This window comes from Mangifera indica, chromosome 19 (genome assembly GCF_011075055.1).
Source record: "Mangifera indica cultivar Alphonso chromosome 19, CATAS_Mindica_2.1, whole genome shotgun sequence".
Lineage (NCBI taxonomy): Eukaryota > Viridiplantae > Streptophyta > Magnoliopsida > Sapindales > Anacardiaceae > Mangifera > Mangifera indica.
The window spans coordinates 4605384-4624594 of NC_058155.1; the positions used below are offsets into that span (position 1 = coordinate 4605384).

Genomic DNA, 19211 nt, shown 5'->3' on the forward strand with positions numbered 1-19211 from the left:
TGTTATGTAAAATTCATTAGAACTTGACTATTCAAAGGAGGGTCCAAGTTCAAAACATATAATGAAACCTATTTGGTATAAATCTATTGAATGAAACATAAAAACTTAATAAAACTCTCATCAGACAATGATCCTAATTCGAAACCGATAATGGAACCCAGAGAATTTAACAAAAAAAAAAAAAAAAAGAAACTAGGGCTTATCTTAAAAGGATAGAAGCACAAGGGTTTTGCTTAAATAAAGAAAGGAATAGTAGTGCAAAGGAAGTAAGTGCGGTGTGTTGTTCTGGGGCGGTTTGGTAGGACTGCAAAATGAATAAAAAACTGAGTTTGCGTTGTGGGCGTCCCTTCTACATTAATGTAAAGACATTCTTTTCGATCTTTAAATAATAATATATCCAGTTACTATCCATCTCAATGCTTTACCAGCAACCCTTCCAGAGGCTTCACTCTTTAGCCTAATCTTACTATTGAAATTAAATTATTAAGTTTGATAATGACTTGTCTCCCCCACCGACATTCATATGAACATGAAATGGCCTTTTGTTTTGTGGGGTTTTCTTCTTTTGTTTCCTCTTGCTTTTCTTTATCTTATTGATTGCCTTGAGACTTTTTTTTTTTCCCTCTTCTTTTTTGGGTTTTTATATATGTATTTTGAGGTGTTGAGGGCTGCTGAAGGACAACTCGGAAGTACCGTATGCGCTACTATTTATATGTGTTGCTTCAACTTGAATAAAGAAAGTTGCATTCTAACTTTGGAATCAGGCACAGCATTAACCTCTTTTTCTACCTGGCAACTATTGACAATTTTTTTTAATACTTGAACATCACACTATATCTAAAAATACCCAAAAGGTAAGTACATTACAAGGCTTTTTGTCATTAAAAAATATAACACTTTTGAGGGGTAATATTTTGTTATTTACAGGACACATTTTCATTACAAAGGTTCTAAACTATAACAGTACAGATCCTGAAGATGGACATTCCTGATAATCTACCTCCATATTTTTTAAAATGTAAAGCTAAAAGATAGAAGAACAAAACAGAAGTTACATATAATATATGTAAAACAACATAATTGATTTGAACGAATGGCTTAGTTTGGGTTATATTCCAGCAACCAATATTCTGTAAATCCTCTCAAGAATTCATTTGATAGTCATCTTGAAAAGCACTCTTTGTAACGGTTCTTTGTGAACATGTTGTAAACAAAAGAATAATATCATTACAATGGATATAAAAATTGCATAGGCAACCAAAACATTTAAAAATTTTCTCGTTGCATTGTCGTTTGATTGCTTTACGTTTCACACAGAATCTTTATCCGTGCCTTTCTCATTAGCTAGTACACTTGTTTGAAAGGCACCAAATTATAAAGGAAGGACATATCTGATTGGAAGGGAATATCACGTAATTCCATATCTTCACCTCAGTCAAAAAACCTTTTAGTACCTATCTTATGGAGAACGTAAGGACAATTTAAGAATTTAAACATCAATTGACAACCCTCAAGCTATCTTTTCTTCCTGTTAGTAGATCCACAAACTGGTAGCAAGCCTTTGATTAGGACAACCCGCTTTCTTATCTAAGTTAGTTGGTCTATCCTGGTAAAAATAATACTTTATATTTGGTGATAAACCTTTTTCATGAACTCTCTTGTAAGGCTTAGCAAAAGCTGGTTTAGTTTCAAGTCAGTCGCAAGCTCATCAAGCACTAGTGGGTACTCTGTGGTAGGTCTTCAAGTCCAACTAGTGGGGGCCTTTTTAGTTGGATGATAGCTCGAAAGCTTCTAGTCCTTTTTCCAATCGTATTTACGGAGGTTATCGTAACAATGAGAATAGTAAGGTTCCCTACATGTGGTGTTAGACCCAAAACAAATAGTCTCATAAATTGAGATTAAAGTTTCTGTTCAATTATACTACCTCTTATCCAAGTAAGGACAAAAGCCCCTATCCTCCACCTATGTAACAAGCAATTTCGCACCAAACCTTACATAGTTCCTATCTAAATTAACAATAATGTGTTGGATTAGATATATCTTTAGTCCTTATATAACTAGCAATATATGAATATTATGAACTTGTGATGATGTTCTTTGGTTTGACAAATGCTCATGCAGTATTTATGGATCTAATAAATCATGTATTCTAAGATTGCGTGGATAAGTTTATGTTAAGATAGTATCCTAGAACTAATTAGTTTTGTATATTTATAATTGATTGTTCATGGTTAATAAAAGTTGCTATTAATTATTCATTATGTAAATGTTTACATTACGTGTATACAATTGATATTCCTTACAATGTTAAAATAGTGACAAGGGGATAAGAAAAGTGTTTTGCTATACAAAGGAGGATAGCTTTTCTCATATCCCTAATTCTAGCGCAAAATTACTTATTGAAGTTAACACACACCAACAAAAAGTGCATGAGACTAAGCCAACAACAAGGAAAATAATGACCACTGGAATTACTATGATAATTTTGTGCCCACTGTGTGAATTATTATTAATTGTAAACACAACGATGGGTCGAGTTGGACCTTTTTTGGCACGGCTCACCATGTCTACAAGTTGTGTCAAGCCTAAGACCCACATAATCGCAGGCTTTCATGTTAGGCCAATGTACAAAAATATATAGGCCCATGGCATGGCACATGCTACAATGAGCTAGCTCGTCGGCTTTTGACAAGTCAACTCGTTAACTATATATATTTTTTATTTTTTTCAATTTTTTATTGTATTTTGCACTGTTTTAAAAATCGGATCGGATTGGACCAATCATTTTAACTGATTAAACTGGGAATCGGCTCCAAGTCCTGTCCAATTAATATTAAAAAGTGGTTTACTTGTTGACTCAATCAAATTTGATCAAAATTGGTGAACTAGATGAATCAATCAAAACTAGAAGAACCGAATTTGATCAAAATTTAGGGTATTTTTAGAAAATTTAATTATTTTTGGGTAATTTGATTATTTTAGATTAGACTAGATAAATTTCTAAAAGTTTGTAAGGAAAACATAAATTCAAAAATAAAATGAAAAAAATATATCTCATATCTATTGAAATGTCTTCTATAGACAATGACTTGCAGAAATTTTTTTTTTCTGTATCATGAAATAGGGAAATTTTTCATCTATTTATTTCATTGAAATCAAGTGAATAATTGTCACTCCTTATATCTTAATTGATTTTGTTTTTTTTTTACAAATTTTTAAGTAAAATCTATTGGTTAATATGATATTATTTAAAAAATTCATTATAAATTGATAATAAATTGAGCTGGTTGGTTTTCAATCAAACCATGAACCAATTAGATAATTGATTCAGTCACCAATCTGATTTTAAAAATATTGATATTTTGTTATATATTTTGAAATTCTCATACTAATATTTTTGTTTTTCCCATAAGAATAATTATAAATAATTAAAACATTTAGATTCCTCGTATTATCTTTTGGTTTTTCATAGAATTAATAATAAATTTATTATTACTTTATAATTTTTTATAATATTAATGAATACTTTTGATTTTTTATGTAAATTATTTGGATTCTTTGTATAATAATAAATAAATAATAAAATTTTTAAAAGAATTGTGCATAGTATTGTGTCAAGCTAGAGTAGTTCGCAGGTCAAAATTCACAGCCCGTGGCACGACCCATAGGTTGTTATAGTATGTATCGAACCTTCGCGAGCCATTCCAAAAAAGGGCTCGAGTTGGACTGCCAGACCCCTTAACACCTCTAGAATAAGTATGAATGTATGAGATAGTGTGACACCTCTAGAAATAAGTAGGGGTCAGATCTTGTAATTACGGGTTGGGCCAAGTTCAATAATAACAGGTTAACTCATAATAAAAAATAATTTTTGTTTATAATTATTATTTAATTAATTTTTTAATAATTAATAATTATGAAAATAGTAACAAGCCTTGTGTTTATGCCCTGTAGAGGGCCGAACTATTTTTCTATGTTTTGGGACAGATAGCAGGCTGTCCTAGCACATCTGACACCTCTAAGTGTGAGTAAATATTGAAGATAAGGAGTTTTAACACATGATATATGGTTACCATTAAGACAAACCATGACAAAATAGTGGGACAACCCAAATTTAACAAGAGAGAAGACTGAAAATCAAAACTTTAAAAATACATATAGGCCAAAGGAATATTTCCCACCCAAGGTATGCTTTTTCTGTAAATTCCCATCCATTAACTTTGAAAAACTTATTTACCTACTCATGAGCTATTAAAAAAAAGGTTAGATTGAAGGATTCAAAGACAAAATCATTATTTTATCGTAATAGTAAAAATAAACTTAAATTTAATTTCTTTTTTACCCTTAAACCCTAACGACTAATAATTTTATCCCAAACCAAGTTTTTAAAAACAACATTTTCCCCCCTAGGGTTTCCAAATTTTTAGATTGAATTTTTCGGCAACGACTAACGATCTCCAGGCGACATCTCTTCCTCCCCAGTGTTTTCTTTTTCCAACCATGCGGTGTCTTCCTCTCCTAGGCATCGTTGTCGACAAAGACGATGCATCTATGTCGAGAGAAGACGAATCATCTTCGTCTCTAACGAAGACAAATCGTCTTCGTTCAGAGATGAAGACAACATCTTCGTTCAGAGAAAAAGACGACATCTTCATCAATGAAGAAGACTCTTCTTCGACGAAGAGTCTTCATTTCTGAATGAAGACGATTTTTCTTCGTCGAGACGAAGACGTGTCGTCTTCATCGATGTTGACACCATACAATATCGGAAGTGTACGACTAGAAGGAGGGGCCGTCAGAGAGAGAGAGTAGGTATTTGGAGATCGCTAGTCATCATTAGAAAAATTGGATCTAAAGTTTGGAAACCCTATAGGGGAAAAATACAGTTTTAGAAAACTTGGGTTGGAAACCCTATATGGTTAAATTTGGAATTTACATATACCATATATGTAATGATTTATAATATTGCTAACCTGCCACTATCATACTTACTCTTAATACAAATAATAATGATATTGATACCTCACATTTGCATTAACTTCAATAGGGGGTGTGCAAATGAACTGCAAATAATATTGTATGTGGTAAGGAAGAGATTGTGATTAGATTTTTTTCATGTGATCAGGATATCATAGTTATCTAGCCCAATAGATTGTATGACATGTGTGCAAGACACGATAATTAGTAGACACACACATTTGTTTTCGTTAGGGCATCAGATATGCTAAAATCAGTTTAGGCCTTAGTACTCATTATGAATGACCTATGTTCAGGACACAAGGATGTCGAGTTATGACCACATCGAGACTTATTAGCAGAGCGCTAGATTTATTTTTATGTTTTGTGCAAGATACCAAGAGGTCATCGACTTACTAAGTGTTTTCACTCATGCATTTTTTGTTTTTTTTGTGTTTTACAAGTAGAGGCGAGTAGAGGAGCATGCGAAGGGGTAAGCGGTCCAAGGAGTAACTATATGAGGGCAAGAGACAAAATCATATTTTTTGGATTTTATGTCTTTTATATTCCAAATTATGCACTTCATTGTTTTTCAACTGCTTTTAGACAAATTATTTGTAATAATGAAGGGTTTTTTAATGTATTTAAAGTATTTATTCGGTTTACACATTTTTGCACGCATTTAAGTGAATATTTAATATCATGAAATCATCCATTGTTTTAATTAAGGAGTCAAGTCTTACACATTTCTTCAGGTCATATTCTGTGGAAGGGTATGTGTTTGAAAAGGAGTGTTACATTTATTATATCAAAGTATGATTTTGGAACCCTAAAAAGTGTTAAGTCACAGTACTTCTAAAAGTGCATAATAAAGTTAAATAAGAATACGATAAGTTTTCTTTGATGTACAGAAACTGTAGCAGAGCAAGGAAGAAAATGTGCAAAACATAATAGGAGAAAATGAATAGCACACCGACATAGGAGAGAAACCAAGGTTTTTATGCCAAGGTCAAACTATACCCTGTGAAATGACAATTTGCCCCAACGCTTAATTATATAAAAAATCGTGCTTTACTAAATGACATTCATACCCCTAATGTAAAAGTTTAAGATTTTAGGATAGATGTCGTAGAGTCAATCACATTTGATATTTGTAGTTATAATTTTATATTAATAATTAATAAAAGGATTTAATATTATTCAATTCATATGTTTATCTATTATATGATCATATGAATAATATACTCTTGAAATGATAGAACTATGATGAGGAGATCAAACAACTAATCGTGTGAAAACACATTAAGTGGTCATTCTAGAAATGTTTGTAATCCTTATATTACAATAAACAAAGGCACATGTAATGATAATGAGATTATCATAGTGTTAAGTGATCTTATTGAAAGGTAATGACAGTTTTCACATATCAAAACTATTTGTAGATGGCTTGGTGTAACACATGGGTACACGTTATAAACATGTTCACTAGACATACCCGATCAAAAGATATCCATATAGAAGGTTACTCTAGTGTCTATGAAATAAATCCTCTGAATACTACATGTGCACACGATCTTTTGATTTGAGGTTACCAAACCATTTTATGTAAGGATTGTTATGGTTTGACGCTATCCAAAATGTCACCATAACTAGGGTAACTATAAAGGTAGTCATTAGTTATATCATGAGATACATGGAGGCTATGGTTTATGAATAAAATATTTGTCACTCTTGAGCATAAAAGAAAATATCTCACATGAGAATATTAAATAACATTCATGACTGCTTGAATATGTGGCTACAGTGAGATTAGGTTGTAGTTACATCCAATTGATCATTAATGTGTATCAATTTATAATGAGAAACCATTTAGATAGACACACTTTTATGCCCCACCCTCGATAGATACTGGTTGATAAAAAGATTAAATTGCATGTAACTGTGATATTATAAAAGTTTAAGAGATATTAGTTGGCACTCTTTCGTTCGAGTGGTCACGATGCCTTACTAAACACCAATAATGATCTGTGTTTGGATTCAGTTTGAATCTGAATATTGTTGACTTGATAGAGAGCTTATGGTTCACACACATAATTGTAACACCTATAGATAAGCCTAAGGGTATTTCAATCTTTTTCTATTTTAAAGTTGGTGATTTGTTTAAGTTCCTATAGTACACGCCCATGTATGGAGATGTAAATGGCCTTGTACAGTTAGCAGAGAGTCAAACGTTTCAATCAGATTATGATAAACACAAGATCAACCCTAAATCTCACACATTCTTTTGCATTTTCAGCCATTTAAAAAGTAAGAGAGTGTGAGAGAGGAGGTCTATGGTCACCAAAAGAGTCACTACTAATCATCAGAATTATCGTAGCCATGTAAGAGAGACGATTTTATTGGAATCCAAGTAAGTGGAACGTTTTCCCTTGTTTGTTCATGTAAATTTTTGCAATTTTCTATTATATTCGTGATCCAGATGTGTTTAGATATAGTAGTGATGATCTAATTAATGAAATTGATGTTATATGCGAATATGAAGAATTGTATGCATGCCTAATCTTTTGACTGTGTGAATGTTATATGTTTTGGCTTTATTAATGTTTTAGAGCCATGCATTTGTATTTAGATTTAGATAAATCATATGAATATCATATTTAGGATGTGTAAAGACTTTTGTATATGTATTAGAAGAAGTAATCTTATTGAATCAGCAATCGAAAAAACGTAGAAACCCTAAGATGCAATTTCTAGATCGCGACACATGGTCGTGTATGGCATGTGTCGTTCCACAAAATTTGAAAGTTCAAAGATCCCACGCTCGTTTTGAAGAGAGAAATGCATAGTCATGTGGTATGAGACACACACCCCATGTATGACTTTCCAAAAATGGACGACATGTGCAAGAGGACATATAAATCCAAATACATAGGAATGTATCCAATTTAACTCCCCATATGCATCTACTCAATCCACAATCATGGGCTAAGTGTCACATGCCCATGTATATGCAAATATCACAAATTTTACACACTAATCCTTTGAAACTTAAAATTGATATTTGGAGAAAAAGACCCATTTTCTCCAATTTAACAGGGTTAATGGTTTAATACTTAATTATTTAATTAATACTAAGTAAGGGTTAAATTTGGAATTTATATATACCATATGTGTAATGATTTATAATATTGCTAATGAGCCACCATCATACTTACTTTTAATACAAATAATAACAATATTGATACCTCACATTTGCATTAACTTCAATAAGGGGTGTGCAAATGAATTGCAAATAATATTGTATGTGGTAAGGGAGGGATTGTGACTAGATTTTTTCCGTGTGATCAGGATATCATAGTTATCTAGCCCAATAGATTGTATGACATGTGTGCAAGACACGATAATTAGTAGACATTCACATTTGTTTTCATTAGGGCATCAGATATGCTAAAATCAGCTTAAGCCTTAGTAGTCTTTATGAATGGCCTATGTTTAAGGCACAACGGTGTCTAGTTGTGACAACATCGAGACTTATTAGCGAAGTACTAAATTTATTTTTATGTTTTATGCAAGGTACCGAGAGGTTATCAACGTACTAAGTGTTTTCACTCATGCATTCCTTTTTTATGTTTTATAGGTAAAGATGAGTAACAGAGCATGTGAGAGAGTCAACAATCCAACAAGTAACTGTATGAAGGCGAGAGGCAAAAATCATCTTTTTCTGATTTTATGTTTCAAATTTGCACTTTATTATTTTTCAGCTACTTTTAGACATATGATTTGTAATAATGAGGGATTTTAATGCATTTAAAGTATTTATTCAATTTACATCTTTTTGCAGGCATTTAAGGGAATATTTAATAACATGCTTAAATTATCCATTGTTTTAATTAAGGAGTCTAGTCGTACATGTCTCTTTGGGTTATATTCCATGAAAAAGTATATATTTGAAAAGGGGTGTTACATTTATTGTATCGAAACATGATTTTGAAACCCAAAAAAGTGTTAACTCATAGTATGTCTGAAAGTTCATAATAAAGTTAAATAAGAAAACGATAAGCTTTCTTTGATGCACAGAAACTGTAGCAGAGCAAGGAAGAAAATGTGCAAAACATAATAGGAGCATTGTGATGAACATTTTATAAACTGATTTTATGCTCCAGACACATGATTGTGTCAAGGCATACAAGCATGTGTCACTTTAATTTTAACTAAACATTGAATCAACTTATCTAGCGTAGGTGGTAAGGACATATAGGCATGGCCTCCCCTACACACGACTGTGTCTCACCCAAAATATAAACTTCAACCTTTTTACTCATGTTAACATAAGCAAAAAGACTATACTACCCTTGAGACATATTTATGGGTGTTACACTAGATATTCTATTAATTCATCACTTAGACATTCACGTTTTTAATCACTTTGAAAGATTTTAATTTGTTTTCCAAGTTGTTTTCTACCTCGCTCTTGAATTCTTTGAAGTTATTAAAACATTTAGACTTGTGTTTCGACAAAAACACATAGCAATATTGTAACACCTGCAGGTATGTTCAAGGGTATTTTATCTTTTGGTGTGGGATACATGTATTTATGCTTATGTCATTAATATATGTGGAACAATCGACACATGACCATGTGGGAAGGTTACAAGCCAATGTGTGTAGTAAAAAGGGCAAAATAGTCTTTTCTATTACTATTTGGTTTTTTGGCTAAATATGGTTCATCCACATGTCTGTGTATGATAGTTTACATGCCCGTGTATAGCTAATGCATTTAAATATTCGATAAGGATACATATCATAGGGATTTCAAAAAGTGGCTTTAATGTGTAATAACATACACGCCCATGTGACTTAAGTACATACTCGTATTTGTTGTTATTTCTAGAAAAAAAATTAAAGATCGCAAATGCATTTGGTTGAACATTATCACCATATTTTTCACAAAAAAGTAAAGGGTTTGAGAGGTTCTTGAGTGCTTTGGAAGATTTAGATGTAGAAGAGACTTTAGGAGTTCAATCAAGCCACGTAAAGGTTATCAGAACATCACTGGAGGAGAGGAAAGTAGCGTTTTGTTTAATTCATATGATTTTTGATTGAATGTTGAGATCCTTGAATTGAAATAATACTGTTGAATTGGTGCATTGTTATGTTTGTATGCATGGCATGGTTATATGCATAAGAAAAATGTAGGCGAATTGGTGAATTTGTCATTAGGATTAGGGTTGAATTAATTTGTTATTAGGTTGGAGTGTTATTATGTGATTATTAATCATTATTCAATGTTTGGATTAGATGCAAGAATGACAATAGTTGGTAGTGGTTGTAATTTTTTATTCAAGGGTGGATAGTTACAGACTGATTAATGGTATTATGATTGTGAGAGTTTAGATTACATGTTATTGGGTTTGGATGAATTATCTGATGCGAATTTGGATGTGTAATGTATGATGATATTGAGGTAGTGTTTAGTTAGTAATGTTATGTAATTTGGTTTCTAGAAAAATAGGTTTGTTGGTTGGAGAATGTAAAAACTACAATTCATAATTATAGAAAATCAATGTTATACGCTCGTGTATGTTTGCATATTAGGTCGTGTATAATTAAGGATTTTTCTCCCAATGTTAGAGTAAACACTAAAATATGGATTTGGGAACAAGTACACACCCATATGATATAGCACACATGACTGTGTGTCTTGCTCCAAAGATATAGACCCTTGTGCTTAAGGTTTTTGTTGTATAGATTAATCAATACACCCTCATGTATGAAAGATACACACCCATGTTCTTTTGGGGAAATTTGAGATTAAAGATGTAAAAAGTTAGTAAAAAAGATATGATATTTAGATAAGAGTATGAGAGTTTAGAAATAATTAATTTACTATTAGAAGAGATGATTATGAGGAAAGTCAACGATAAGGCCCTAATGAAGGTTGTTGATAATGGAAATCATTATCGGTGCGCCCGACTATATGGATGGCAACACATAGCCCAACTGGAATGATTTTGAGTAAAAAACTAAAAATGATGTATTAAACTAGTATAAACCACCGAACTATGAATAAGGTGGTGGTGAAAGCAATAAGGCTAATATATATATATATATATATATATATATATATATATATATATATATATTATAATTTTGTCATAAATGCCCTTAGATAATTTCGCACTGACAATAGGTGTCATAGCATTTGAGATGCATGTGCAATGACAAGAGAGACCTAGGGTCTCACTACTCTTTTGATATGGTATCTGTAACCCAAGCTTAATTGACATATGTATGAGGCATGCTTATGAATGACATTCAGGATGTCATTTCCTTTCACCAGATATTCGAGACAACAATATACATCATTTGACATTAGCCATCCAGAATGACACTGTCATTGAGGAAAGAGGTACATGGTGCCAAGATAATCTGGATTGACATTTAGAATGCTAGGAAAACATTTATAGGATTATAAATTAAGAAATAAAAGACGTGTAAATGTTATCGTACATATATTTGAGTTATAGATTACCTACTTACTACAATGCCTTACGCACATGTCAAATAGCTTATCGAGCTATCTAATTGGGACACTCTGATCACATAGAGAAATCTCTGATAGTAGCTTTTTCTTTTATCACATAAGCTAATCGAAACTACTGACAAACCATCTAAAGATAACCCCTACTTGGGGTACAAATGTGGTGCATCTAACTGATCACGTGAGGAATATTTAAAAGCTACTTCTTTACTATACACACCTAAATTGAATTGGGTGGCTATCTACTTTGGCATCAGTACATGGTATATCTTATGGGTATCTAACCCTATTACTCTCATAGATATCATCACTTACGTATATGACTGGTAATCATCTAGTTGTGTGACACTAGCCTATAAGTTGCTAACTTTTTAACTTGGATACAACTTGATCTGAGTTTATGTTGTCATCCATATAGTCAAACACCTCACCTATGTCTTTTTTTAATTTTTATCTTTTATTAGCTCATTATTCTTCTTATATAACTTTACCCTCTTATACACATAGTCTAAGGGTATAATCATCTTTTGACTTATCTAGAGGTACACAGTTGTGTGTTTTTCAACCAAGATCGTGTGCCTTGAACCATACACATGGGCATGTGGCACTTAGCCCATAGTCGTGTATAAAACATATGTATACGGGGAGTTAACTTAGACACACTTTTTTGTATTTGGATCCATGTATCTTCTAGCGCATATTGTCCAATTTTGGAAAGCCATACATGGGCTTGTGTCCCATACCATATGACTATGTATTTCTCCTCTCAAAACGAGCGCAAGATCTTTGAACTTTCAAATTTTTTGGAACGACACACGGACGTGTATGGAACCATACATGATTCTGTGTCACAATCTAGAAATCATGTCTTAGGGTTTCTACGTTTTTTTAACTATAGATTCAACAAGATTTCTTCTTTGAAGGCATATATTAAAGTCTCTACACACCCTAAATATGATATTCATATGATTTATCTAATCAAAATACACATACATGGCTTTAAAGCAACAATTAAGTCGAAACATATAACATTCACACAATCAAGAGATTAGACATGCATATAATTCCTTATATTTGCCTATAACATCAGTTTCATTAACTAGATCATCACTACTATATCTAAACACCTCTAAATCATGAATATAATAGAAAATTCCAAAGATACATGACCAGAGAAGGGAAACTGCTCCACTTACTTGGATTCCGATGAAAATTTCTCCCTTACACGACTACGATGATTTCGGTGATCGATTGTGACTCCTTAGGTGACTACAAACTTTTCTCTCTTACTTTCTCACCTTTTGAGCGATTGGGAATGCAAAAGAATGTGTGAGATTTAGGGTTGATCTTGTTTTTATTTTATCTTTAAGACATGATACATGGGCATGTATAAACCATATACGACTGTGTGCCTAGTTGCATAACTAAGATAGCTTCTTGTTTCACCTCGATCACAATTTAATCCAAAAATTTGACTTTTTATTGACTATACATGATTGTGTATATCCTCATACATGGGCATGCACTATAGGAATTTAAAAAAATCACATACTTTAAAACTAAAAAAAAGATTGAAACGCCCTTGAGCTTACCTGTAGGTGTTACAATTATATGTGTGATCCATAAGCTTTCTATCAAGTCAACAGTGTTTAAATTCAAACTAAATCTAGACACAGACCAATATTGGCTTCTAGTAAGACATCATGGTCACCCAGACAATAGAGTGTCAACAAATATCTCTTAAGCTTTTACAACATCACAGTTACATGCAATTCAATCATTTCATCAACTAGTATCTATTGAGGCTGAGACATAAAAGTGTATCTATCTTAGTGGTTTCTTAGTTTAAACTGATACACATCAATAATCAATTGGATGTGGCTACAATCTAATCCCACTGTGGTTATATATTCAAGCAGTCACGGATTTCATTTAATATTCTCATGTGAGATATCTTCTCTTATGCTCAAAAGTAACGAATATTTTATTGATAAACCATAGCCTCAATGCGTGCAAAAAGGTGTAAAATGAATAAATACTTTAAATGCATTAAAAACCTTTCATTATTACAAATAATTTGTCTAAAAGTAGTTGAAAAACAATGAAGTGCATAATTTGAAACATAAAAGACATAAAATCCAAAAAAGATGATTTTGTCTCTCGCCCTCATACAGTTACTCCTTGGACTGCTTACCCCTTCACATGCTCCTCTACTCACCTCTACTTGTAAAACACAAAAAAAGAATGTATGAGTGAAAACACTTAGTAAGTCGATGACCTCTTGGTATCTTGCACAAAACATAAAAATAAATTTAGCGTTCTGCTAATAAGTCTCGATGTGGTCATAACTTGACATCCTTGTGTCCTGAACATAGGTCATTCATAAAGAGTACTAAGGCCTAAACTGATTTTAACATATCTGATGCCCTAACAAAAACAAATGTGTGTGTCTACTAATTATCGTGTCTTGCACACATGTTATACAATCTATTGGGCTAGATAACTATGATATCCTGATCACACGAAAAAAATCTAATCACAATCCCTCCCTTACCACATACAATATTATTTGCAGTTCATTTGTACACCCCCTATTGAAGTTAATGCAAATGTGAGGTATCAATATCGTTATTATTTGTATTAAGAGTAAGTATGATGGTGGCAGGTTAGCAATATTATAAATCATTACATATATGGTATACGTAAATTTCAAATTTAACCATTACTTAGTATTAATTAAATAATTAAGTATTAAACCATTAAACTTGTTAAATAGGAGAAAGACAGATAAAGGGTATTTTTTTTCCAAATATCAATTTCAAGTTGCAAAGGATTAGTGTGTAAAAATTGTGATATTTGACTTTGTTTCTAAGTTTTAGGTATGCCAACCAATGTTAATTACAACTAATTTGTATAATTGTTTTTGCAGATGGCTTTGTAATTAAAGACCCTACAACAATTTTCATATTTCGGTTGTTTCATCAATAAAATGAAACAACATATAAATTTTATTTTCAACACATATGCATTTTGTTAATGCGAATTTACACACACCAACCAAAAATGCATGAGATTAAGCCAATTACAAAAAAATAATTTTGGCTAAATTAATAGATTCTGATTTTTATTTGAAATGTATATGTAATCATTTTCTTTTGGTTTTGAAGAATATCACTGGTTTGGCAAGTGGCCTAGACCTCTTTAATAAAATAAAATATTTTAGATTCCCATACATCAATGATTGATGGACAGCCTTGAAAGTCAAAAAGGTTGTTACATTTATGTCAAAGATGAGAAAAAATTTAAAAAAAAAAAAGGGTGATGATGAAATTACGGATCGGCCCCACTGAATTCTTAGTGTCTGTGCTTGTGCCTGCAGTTGCTCTAAACATGAAACAAGTAGTTTCTTCAGATTCACAAATGTTGAAGTCGAAACCCCTAATTTACTTGACACTTCTTCCACAATTGCTCTGATAAACTCACTTTCATGCCTGCAAAATTCAAAAACATTATTTAAATTATCTTCTAAATTATAGTTAATCATATGCAAATTATTATTATAATAAAAAATCATACGGTTATGGTATTTTTTTCATTTAGCTCTCTAATACATTTACTTTTACATTTTTATTATCAATTTCCAGCTTAAAAACATCACCATGCAATTAAGCCAGACTCAATTTACTAACTTTAAAAAAATACAAGGAAAAAAAACTTATCAATAGTAAAAGAAAAATAAATATTCGATTGTTATAAATATTATTTTTATTATTTTAATAACTAATTATTTATACTCATACAAAAATAAGTAAATTTATAATTTTAAACAGAAGTAAAATAATTCTTAAAAATCTATTTTTTATTGTTCAAAAGTTTTAATGACAAAAAATATCTTCTTATTGTTAGTCATTATAGTTTTCTCGTTAAAAATATTTTCCTCATTAATACTTTTAACAAAAGAAGTTATAACGATAAACGACAACGAGAGTTTTTTTATCATTAAAAGTTTTTAACAATGAAAAATAGATATTCAACAACCTTTTTTTCTCTTGTTAAAATCATAAATTTATTTAGTTTTAATCATTGTATAAATAATTTATTATTAAAATCATAAAAATAGTATTTATTACATCTTGCTTTTTATTATGCATGGTGGATTTTTCCACCCTATATTTTTTACTTTAGCCAAAAGAGATGGGAAGGCATTAAATGCCTTAGAATCTTAGCGTGAAAGAAAGCCATTTATTGGTTGGAGGGGCGACAAATTTCTTATAAATCCCCCCTCCTCTCCTCATGAAAATATTCACTTCTTCTTTGCTTCTTCTTGCTTCTTTCTTCCTTTTGCCGTGGGTTTGGCTTAATAAACCATAATTCTCACCTTTGTAATTCAATCACTTTGTCATTTATTTCATTATTTTATAACACTTTTGATATTTTTATTAATTAACACATAAAATTATTCATTGGAGACTAAAAAGTTAATCTTAACCTTTTGTAAAACTGGTTATATTTCTAGAAAAAAAAGGGTTTTAATTGAATTCTACAGAAGAACCTTTTTACCTATCGTTCAAATCGAATCCTTTTAGATTGGCCACCTCTTGTAAAGCGTTCCTCCACATTTGCACATACTGTAAATTCTCCTTAAAAATTTCTTCATGTTTAGCAAATGCTTCTTCAAAGACTCCGTTCTGATGTCTTGGCACACTTGGCTTAACATCATAGAAAATCGGAATGACTATTTGTCGCCTTGTTTTCATGCATTCGACAATCTCAGCTAGTTCATTCAAGCACCAAGTACATGAAGCATAGCGTCTTGAGAAAACAACAATTGAAATTCTTGACTCTTGAATTGTTTTGACGAGTTCCATTGAAATGGGAGTTTCCCTTTCAAGTTCTTTGTCGCCCTTAAATACTTTAAATCCTTTCCGATCCATAGCAGCAAATAGATGATCTGTGAATCTTTTGCCAGTGTCTTCACCTTGAAAGTTTAGAAATACATCATATTTCCATCTAACAGAAGAAGAAGATCCATTCAAAGAACCTCTTTGGCTGATCATGTTAAGAAAATTCTTTGAATCAACAAGCAATATCCTATGCAAGACCCTGAGAAGTTGGAAAATTAAAAAATAAATAAGCAAAACAAAGATGAAGCTTATATACCAAATAATGTCTCTCTAAAGCAATATCCACATGAACTAAGCACTTTTTCGTCATTCAAAACCAATTATATATATCAAACAAAGACTTACTGCTATAAATTTAAAAAACAATTCTTGGATAAATATGAAAATTTATGAGAACTTTATAGGATTAATGGACTTTCTGGTAACAATCCATACAGATCTTGCGGGGATCTGTTAAATAAACTAAAATCAACACATATTTTGCGTAATGATACATGGTCTAAATTAATTACAGTTGTTGAGCCTAAATTTATTTTCAGATCTTACTTAGCTCTCACAAAAAGTAATGTATCAGCTTCCTAAAGAATCATAGATTTAGGGAAACCAAGAGTGTTTGAGAACTTACAGCTTTGAAAGAGTTGCAGAACTCTGAAAAATGAGCTCTAAACCGATCAGCCAAGAAAGCAGGAAGTCTTCTCTGCTGTGAGGAATTACGCGTAGTTTCAAAACCGATCAGCCAAAGAGGGCAGGAAGTCTTCTCTTCAAAAGAAATTCGCATAATTTCCTTTCTTCACGCCCTCTGAAAGAAGATTAGGAACCGTCCAGGAAATTTCCGACTCTGCGTTATTTTTCTTTTTGACTTTTGACTTTCAGTCTTCTCTCTTGTTTATATTTGGACGGTTAGCTTTTTTTTTTATATGATTTGTTTTAGTGGGAACTATACATTATGTCATAATCTAATTAACCAAACTCACGTAATAAAAATCACCAAGCTGAAAAATTATGAGTTCGATTATTATCATGGAAATTGGTTTTACGGCGTCCAACCCAACACTTTGAATCTGTAAATGTTATCCTTGCAAAATTAGTCGTATCAACACCTAAAAGATATAGTGATGCAAATTAGATATCTAATAAAATAGACTCAAAGTCAACTAGTGGGTATGTGAGCACACTAGGAGTTGCAACCATATCATAGAAATCCTTTATGCAAAGTTATAGTTAGACCTGCTATGAAATCTAAGTATTTCATTTTGAAAAGGCTGAATATAAGGTTAAATTTGAGCATATTCGAGTTAAACTCAAACTTATCTAAGTTTGAGTTAGACTCAATTTGCATGAAACCAAGCTTGAGTTTCAAGAGTTTGTTTCAATGGTATTTGAACTTGGATTATTTCAAAGAAGCTAAACTCGTGTTTAGCTTAAGTTCAAACTTGAATTGAGCTTTGAGTTTAGCTCGTTACTAAAATAACTTCGTTTTAATACATATTGATCAAACATTTTTCTTGTTAATTCTAAAAATCCACCTAGCTCACTTTATGAACTAGTTTCAAAATTGGAGTCTTCATAGGAACTTATAATAAATTGACCTTTGTTACAAGGTAAAACTCACACCTAGCCAAACTCACGAAGCAACATTCCATGAAACAACTAATTACAGGAACAACAACCAATAGCTTGACATATAGGTAGATGTCTCTCGAATTGAGGAAGCAACTTGCCAGCTTGCATTCCTTCTTTATGTATAAATATGGGAAAGATATAGCTTCTTATCATATCACGACAAAATCATTATCCTATCTTCACGAAATGTAAAGAAAAGTTGATTTTTAAATTTTAATTTGAATTGTAAATGATAAAACTGTAATATTTTCTCATCATCGTATAAATAAAAATAATCATTTAAATGAAAGGGGAGGAAAAAAGAAGATAAAATATACAATCATATTATATCCTATAAAAATAGGTGAGCAGTCATTCGGAAAAATCTCGCTATCCTTCTTAGGCTTCTCTCCCAAAATCAAGTCCTTCTCAGAACTAATCTCTTTTGTAAATTATGTGGTTAAAATTACTAGTGCACTTGTACTAGTCTCAAGGTTTAGAAATCCACTTGAATGTAGTATTCTATTTAGTATGGTTGAAAGAGTTTTCCTATACATATGACAACAGGATTTCCATCATTATTTATGTCAATCCTATTCCTACTATTACCTAACAACTTACCATATCGCCCTGTAGATTTAGCGAGTCACAATACTTTCATCCTAATCAAAGCTATATACAAACTATGACATACTTTTAATATTTGATCGTTTGTGTAATCATAACGATATCCTCTGCAACTTGCGTCATAACTTGACACTAGCACATGACATAATGAAATCACAAGCTGATCAACATCGACAGGAGATTAATTTTTGATTTTGGTGATTATGTGTATCTCAAACTACATCGGTACAGGTAGAAGACTGTAGCTTTCACATCTCCATGAAATTAACACCTCGATGTCGTGGGCCTTACAAAATCATTGCAAAAATTGGATCAGTTACCTACAAATTGGAATTAGCAATCGGGTCCCAAATTCACGATGTTTTTCATGTTAGTCTTATGAAGAAAAGCGTCAATCCACTTGTTCTTATGTTCCTATGTCCTATCATATTCCACCAGTTTCAGAGACCTCACAATTTCTTCCGCAACTTAAAACTATTTTGGATACTCAAGTAATTCAAAGGGGACGTTATCGACCGAAGACCGAAATGTTGGTTAAATGGGTTGGCATACCCGTGAAAGATGCTACTTGGGAGAATTGT

General features: G+C 31.8%; 1 protein-coding gene across 1 annotated transcript; it reads right to left on the reverse strand.

Annotated features, from left to right (window-relative positions):
• Positions 1-14642: 14642 nt before the first annotated feature.
• Positions 14643-17273, reverse strand: LOC123203475 (TMV resistance protein N-like). Its single transcript, XM_044619824.1, has 3 exons — positions 17027-17273; positions 16058-16546; positions 14643-14988 (listed from the first exon to the last, which is right to left on the reverse strand). Exons 2-3 carry the CDS (start codon positions 16429-16431, stop codon positions 14643-14645), a joined length of 720 nt encoding a protein of 239 aa, XP_044475759.1. The 5' UTR covers positions 16432-16546; positions 17027-17273.
• Positions 17274-19211: the final 1938 nt, after the last annotated feature.